This window comes from Agrilus planipennis, unplaced genomic scaffold (assembly GCF_000699045.2).
Source record: "Agrilus planipennis isolate EAB-ADULT unplaced genomic scaffold, Apla_2.0 scaffold366, whole genome shotgun sequence".
Classification (NCBI taxonomy): Eukaryota; Metazoa; Arthropoda; class Insecta; order Coleoptera; family Buprestidae; genus Agrilus; species Agrilus planipennis.
The window spans coordinates 89,302-96,899 of record NW_020439350.1 but is presented as its reverse complement, the minus strand read 5'-3'; the positions used below and the strand labels follow the sequence as shown (position 1 = coordinate 96,899).

General features: G+C 32.2%; 2 protein-coding genes across 3 annotated transcripts; both read left to right on the top strand.

Annotated features, from left to right (window-relative positions):
- The first annotated feature begins 795 nt into the window (after positions 1-795).
- Positions 796-2,956, top strand: LOC112905750. 2 transcript variants are annotated; one of them, XM_025978786.1, is made up of 4 exons: positions 796-1,028; positions 1,148-1,216; positions 1,348-1,407; positions 2,019-2,956. In XM_025978786.1, exons 1-4 carry the CDS (start codon positions 1,001-1,003, stop codon positions 2,687-2,689), a joined length of 828 nt encoding a protein of 275 aa, XP_025834571.1. In that variant the 5' UTR covers positions 796-1,000; the 3' UTR covers positions 2,690-2,956. The 2 variants fall into 2 exon arrangements, with proteins under 2 accessions (XP_025834571.1, XP_025834570.1); XM_025978785.1 differs by having other exon boundaries at positions 797-1,028; positions 2,016-2,956.
- A 562-nt stretch (positions 2,957-3,518) lies between these two features.
- LOC108742736 (succinate--CoA ligase [ADP-forming] subunit beta, mitochondrial-like) lies at positions 3,519-4,960 on the top strand. Its single transcript, XM_018478038.1, has one exon. It carries the CDS (start codon positions 3,610-3,612, stop codon positions 4,891-4,893), a length of 1,284 nt encoding a protein of 427 aa, XP_018333540.1. The 5' UTR covers positions 3,519-3,609; the 3' UTR covers positions 4,894-4,960.
- The last annotated feature ends 2,638 nt before the right edge of the window (positions 4,961-7,598 follow it).

The following is a 7,598-nucleotide window of genomic DNA, read 5'->3' as shown; positions in this document are numbered from 1 at the left end:
ATATTTTATATTTATTAAAATACTTAAAATAAAAATTAACATTATATACGGTACGAATCCTTTAAATGGGGCTATGACGTATATCAAGAGATATAACCCCAATGGAATGGTAAACATAACTCCTCCGGTTCAGTTGCACATGGTTATCAATTTTGTTGTTTCAAATGGATCACCCTGTATATTATTTTGCAATGAATTTGAAAATCAGGTATTTGTTTGCTCAAACATTATTAATTTCAAGTTTTTGATAATAACATAAAATGCCCCTTTGAAAAAAAACATCAAAAATTTATTCTAAACGTTATCATAATCATATGATTTAAAAAAATCAACACTTCAAGTTATTTTTTTTCTTGATGGTGATATCGCTCAATAGACAGCATGAGTTCTAGTTAATTAAAACAAACCTTTAGTTTCATTTGAACTAAAAAGTGTAAAATAAATAAAGTAATTATCAAAAAGGCATTGAAAAGTCAACCACTAATAGCTCTATATAATAATCGTCAGTTAAACGCCTCTTAATACTTTTATTTAGAAATAATTTTTTATTTTCCGAATCATTTAAAAACAATAGCTTGTTTTTAAAAATGTTCGTTTGTTAACTGTTTTATTTTATACATTTTAGTTTTAATCACCATCTGAGTAGAATACAGACTTTTATTGTCAGCTTATTACCTCGACCTGCCATCTATTGCGAAAGTCCTAAATAGTATGTTGGCTTGTGTTTCAAGAACTCATCTTAATATTTACTTCTTATTAGAGTATCTATGATTGCTGAACTATAAGAATATAACCAAATTGCAAACGTCAAGAGCAAAATTCTATGGTCAAAAGTGGCTAAAGTTGGTGAAATGGTTAAAACGAAGTCAAAAAGGCCTGGAAATTTTACAATTTTTTGAGTTGTTTGTGTAGTATAAGTGTACCATCCAATAGCTCTTTATAAATTAATTAATTGTCCTGTAATACCTGTTAAAGTCAAAATAAACACGGTTTGTTTGCAATGCTTCAGGATTTTCAAACAGCAATGGGTAATTTTTTTTTAATTATTGCTTCCTATTTTACGAAACAGATAAAAATAAAGTGAGGGAACCTACATAGCTAGGTACAGTTAAATAAACAAATTTTTTTAATTTTACATCTGTTTTAGGGCCAGGAAAGCAGGTTAGATTACGAAGAATAAGACCTGCAGCTAGAGCTATTTCTGAGCCGCCAAAAGGTATTGAAAATTATTTTGGCCTAGGTTTAGTTTAAATTTTATATATAATAACTATGGGTTTTAAATTGTTTTATTAAATTAGGTATATTACTACATTATGAATTAGTTGGTGTTAATATATTTTCTTTCAGGTATTTTGAAGAATACTGTAACTTCTACTCCAAAATCAGTGACCTTAAGAAGGCCTAAAGGTAAAATTAAAAATAAAGTTATTCCAACCTAGAGTACCGACTGTGTACTTAGTAATATACATTATTAGAGCTGCTGTATTAATTTCAATTCAAAAAGTGTTAATTTAGTTAGGAGCAAATACATAAATAGAACATAAAAACATTATTGATTTAATATAATTATCTTTATTGCACCTTAGCTATAAAATTATTTACATATTTCTTCAGGCTTTGCTTACCACAACATTAATGCACCTAGAATATTACATTCAATAGAAATGACTAATAAATCAGTTTCTTGACATACTGTAGAATGCAAAATATTTCGTAATAACTGTTATTGCCCCGAAAAACTTTTTCTTCAGAAAGATGTAGAAATACGTTTAATTAAACAAAAGTGCAAAATAATTTCCATATTCTCCAAAGGCCTTATTAATTAATAAAATAAATTGTCTGATTAATAATGACTTAGCAACAGTTTTCTCAATTTTTTAGTCAGTGGTAAAACATTACATACATAATCTTAATTTAATTATTGCAAATGTGCCCTGAATTTTCTTTTATTACCCCGTGTTTTTAATAATATATATAATAATTTTAAGAGAAANTTTTATTTATTATTTTTTTAGCAGACGTAGGGATTGTTACTAAAACGAAAAAAATACAGGAAAATTTGAAAACTCTGGAAAAAAATACTGAAAAGAAAAGGATTGCACAGGCATTATATTATGGAGAACCAGGACAAAGTCCGTTAACCAGGACTACTGTTATTACTAACCAAGAGATTAAGAAACCAGTGCATGCTAGATTGGGTAAAAAAGTGCGCCTATATAGAGCTCCACTTATCTTTAACAACAACAGAATAATCAAATCAAAAAACCGCTTTCAAAGATCAAATACAGGAGTTCGTCGTTTATTTAGTGTTCAAGGTAGGATTCAGAAAATTAGAGAACAGCAAATTCTACAGCGTCAAAATATGGTTGACGGCCAACAAATTGTTTCAACCAGGCCCTCTAATAAGATTCGGCTGCAAAGAACTCGTCCTATTACCCCCTTGAAACCTACAAATTTAACAGTGCAAGTGACTAATAATAAAAACTCTCCTAGATTTGACACTAGCTCTTCTGGAATAGCTAGACATAATCCTCTGGGATGCTTAAACCCAAAACTTCAAGCAGAAATAAAGTTTTTACAGAGGAGCTGCGGTGTTAGAGCCCCTTTGAATATACCATGTGAACCTATTTATGTTGAAGGTGTGGGATACACCGGTGTGTCTTTACATGAAAGATTTTCGCTGTTATAATTGTTTTTGTTTATTTCATAAGCTTAATGTTCTTTTTATGTAATAATTTTTTTATTGTAAGAACTTTTTTATTTTTTAATAATTTGCGATATTTGTTTCATTTTTAGACCGGTAAGAAATGAATATCACTATTGAGAATAAAAATAAGTTACCATTTCAAAAGTAATGTATCATTAATCTGAAGTAACCAATATAGTTTATTACGGCATTTCGAGAGTTTAAATTAAACCATCTACTGTATTTATAAATAAAATTCATTGTTAAGCATTGGTGTCTTTATTATAAATTCAGAATTACTTAAACGTTTTGTAATGATCGACTCCTAAACATCCAAACCATTATTGGGTACTGTTTGTATAAAGAATGAAGAAAAACAGCATCAATAAACAACATATATATGCGAACGAAGATGTTTGAAAATAGAGATGAAACTACGCATTGGAAAACCGTCATTGCTCTCAGATGCTTTTACACAGCATTTTTTCTTAAACTTTGTCATCATCTTAGATTCTTTTTTGTTCCAATATAAAATGAATTATTTTGTCTTGATAATATAATGTTTCCAAGCTAATTTTAAATAGGATTACTACTACCGTCCGTGGTAAAAATTTTTCATCTTGTGTATATACCCAACTGCTCATAAGAAAAAAAGCAATTTTGCTTAAATAGACATGAAAAAATCTTTAGTTTTAACAACTTCACGATATAAAGTCATATATTCATACGAATTGTTAACTTAGAGAGGAATCTTGTATAGAAATTCAAGTAGAGCATCATTATTTCTATTGTTTCGTACAAACGCACTAAACATTTGAAAAACGTTATTTACTGTCAAAGTCGTCAATCATTTATATCAAATATCGTATTTTAAAAAGTAAATTATTTTTTGGGTAATACTTTTTTGTTTAATAAAGTTAGAAATGATTGGACAGCAAGTAAAGAAAATTTCCGTTTCTTTACTATCTAAAACGATTCCTGTATTTTTACAAAAAAAGTTAGGACCACTTTGTTACCAAATCCGAAATTTAAACGTTCATGAGCACATCAGTTATACACTATTACGTGAGTATGGAATACCAGTTCCCAATTTTGGGGTGGCGACAACTAAGGATGAAGCAAAAAAAATTGCTCAAGGTCTGAAAACTAACGATCTTGTTGTAAAAGCTCAGGTACTAACTGGTGGACGAGGCAAAGGTACGTTTAAAAACGGATACAAAGGTGGAGTACAACTGGTCAAAAGCCCTGACGAAGTTGCAGCAGCAGCCGAGAAGATGCTGGGCCAATTATTAGTTACTAAACAGACTGGGGCAGCCGGACGAATATGTAATAAAGTCATGGTCACTGAGAGGAAATATCAAAAGAAAGAATATTATATTGCAGTAATGATGGAACGTTCATTTAATGGACCGGTAATTATAGCATCTTCGGAAGGTGGTGTGGAAATTGAAGAAGTTGCAGCCAAAAATCCTGGTGCTATTATGTACGAACCAATTGATTACGCAAAAGGACTTCAGAAGAGCCAAGCAGAAAAAGTGATTAAGAAATTAGGTTTAGAAAAACAAATGGATTCAACTTTGAAATTGCTTGATAACATGTACAAGCTTTTCAAAGAGAAAGACGCCCTTTTAATTGAAATTAACCCTTATGCGGAAGATAAAGAGGGTAAATATTACGCTTTGGATGCCAAATTCAATTTCGACGACACTGCGTTTTACCGACAAAAAGATCTGTTTAGCAAGAGAGATTGGAGTCAGGAAGATATGAGAGAAGTGCAAGCGGCCAAGTACGACTTGAATTATATCGCTTTAGATGGCAGCATTGGCTGCATGGTCAATGGAGCTGGACTTGCAATGGCTACCATGGATATAATTACTTTGCACGGTGGTGTACCAGCCAACTTTTTAGATGTTGGTGGTGGTGCCACAAAAGAAGCAGTTACAGAAGCATTTAAAATTATTACAACTGATCCAAAAGTAAAATGTATTTACGTCAATATTTTTGGTGGTATCATGAGATGTGATATTATAGCAGAAGGAATCGTTGCAGCCATGAAAGAACTTAAAATGTCTCAACCCATTGTTTGTCGTCTTCAAGGTACCAACGCCGAAGCTGCTAGTAAAATTATTTCTCAATCAGGATTGAAAATTGAAGCAGAAAATGACTTAGACAAAGCTGCGAAATCAGCTGTTAGTAAAGCAAAGTAATGACAAAATTTAGTATGTTAATTTAAATTTATCTGCTTTATCTATCTTTATATATTTTTTTACGTATATATATACATAATATAATTTAATGTGCTTTATAAGAGTCACTGTTTTTAATAATTAATCGTGCTATTTTACATTAAAACCAATTTTATATTCTTAGGGCAATTGAACAAATTGCCGCTCTGGTTTAATTCGTCAATAGGTTTGCTGGTGTTTTGTAATCCTATTAATGTCCACAATGCTCAGCTGAAACAGAACTGCAATCTAAAACGCTGTTTGGGTATTCATATTCACTTTTTGCCGCTGTCATAAACCATATGGGTCTTTAAGGGAAGAGGGTTCTGGTAAAAGATTATTCTTAGCCATATTAATTGGGTTGGGGGGGGGGTCGATACCTGGACAATGTGATTTTTTATTGTTAAAAAAGGAAGCTTTTTCATCAATGTCTATTACCTACATGCAATAGATGATGTATATTCTGCGATAGACAGCGTACAAGAATGACTAACCTGGTAAACGTCTGTGAAAATTTAATTTCCAAAATGTTAAAAAGACAAGGAAGGATAAAATCAAGTAGTCAGAATAGACCTTTATGGTTTATAAACACCTTTTCTTCTTCTAGGTTGATTGTCTCATTTCCCCATATAATTAACTAACAGTAATCTTATCTAGGTCGTCCTCTGCTCTTTACCCCTTCTTCTGTATCTAATATGTCTCCAATTGGCCCCTCCTGTCTTGGAATTTGGAAGATGTTCTATCATCCTACCTCTCCATTTTCATATTGACTTTTATAGCGCCGTCTGTTCTCACAATCTCTTGAACAAAGTGTAAAGCTTCAAACTGCATTTACTGGACATATACTACTTTATTATTTTTTGAAAAAAAGATGACTGAAGGTGTATATGCATGGATTTCCCTTTAGCACGTCGTATTTTTCAAAAGATGAAATCACCCTATGATAATTACACGTAATATAAAGTTCCTCTGTTCGGTTCTCAATTCGCCTGCATCATCTGCAAATTTAAAGATGCTAATCCCTTCATCACTGTTACCGCTAGTTTTTAATCTAGACATCGAAAACGCGATCAACATCATTAAAGACAGGACAACTGTAACTGCAAAAGATTAGTAGGCTTAGATTTGCAGATAGTACAGCAGTATTAGCGTCTAGCAAGGAGGAGTTAGAAATAGCTTTAAATGAAAAGGGGGCGGTATTGACAAAACAGTATTGTATGAAAATAAATAAAAGTAAAACAAAAGTACGGGTACGCAAAGGAAGAAAAAGTAGGGAAAGAGCGAATATAAAGATAAGAGGCGAAAAATTAGAAAAAGTGGTTATTTTAGGTATCTAGGAAGTCAGATAAGTCAGGACGGAAGGAGTAGTAGGGACATAAAGCGGAGGATAGCGCAGGATCGAGTCGGCTGCACTTAAAAGAAGTCACTTCTATGCTTGTGAACGATTAATTTAGAAATTCGAAAAAGATTGTTAAAGGTGTTTGTTTGGAGGTCGGCGCTGTACGAGTGCGAAACATGGACGGAAAAGAAAAGGTTAGAAACGTTCAAAATGTGATGTTGCAGGCGAATGATGAGGATACTGCGCATAGAGAAGGTGAAAAATGAAGAGATATTTGAAAGAATAGGAAAACAGAGGACCCTATGGAAGTTAATAAGAAATAAGTATGATAGGTTAGTAGGACACCTTCTCAGGCATGAAGGTCTAGTCAGAGACATATTAGAGGCAAAAACGGGAGTTAGGAGGGGTAGAGGAAGATTAGATTACTGTTCGCAAATAGTTAAGGATGTGAGCTGTTCTAGTTTTGGGGAAGATTAGCTCAGGATAGGAAAGAGTGGAGTTGCGTTACCAACCAGTCTTAGGATTGACAACCTTATGATGATGAATCCCTTTTTCCTCTATATCCACGCCGAAAGTTACTCTGATTTTGATGTGTATCTTCTATATATCTGTATACGTCTTGATAGTAAATTAGCGTGGGTTACAATAAAACATATATATGTTGTGGATCGAGTGCATTTTGTTGGATGAAGTTGACTATTTATACATATAGAAATTTTAATTTGCACCAAGGGCGTCGATAGAGATTAAAATGAGTGGTATTGCATCTCCTGAAGTTAAAGTGATTGAAGAATTCTAATACATTAAAAACGTGGTGAAACGACGATAAAATTGCAGGTGTTGAAGAAACTAATGCGTTTCAAATCTTTTTACTATTTATTTTCGAACGCTGGTGCTATTTCTCCTATTTTCCCTTGTTCCTTAGTGTGCGCTAGTTGTTTCAAAATGCACATCAACAATCATAACCTACTCGAAATTTTGAAAAATTCCTGGTACCGAAATTAAAGAAGTAGGTATAGGTATGACCTTTCGATTTTGGAACACCTTACTATCAAGCTCTATCTTAATCTTGGGGAGAAGTTTCTTAATCGAGTTTATGTTGGTTCGAATATCTATACATAAGTTGAAAAAAACGAAAAGTAAATTTTAGCATTGCTAGAGTAACTTAGTAATCTAGTATCCTATAACGAAAAACTTCAAAAAGTTTGGTCGAATTTGGTAAATGAGTATTTTTTAACGAGTTACCTGAAACTTTAAATTCCTTTGGTTTAATTTAAAAGATTTACAAGGTTTACAACTGCCCTAATTTTTTTTTGGTTTTATATCTTTATTAAATACAAAAATTTTA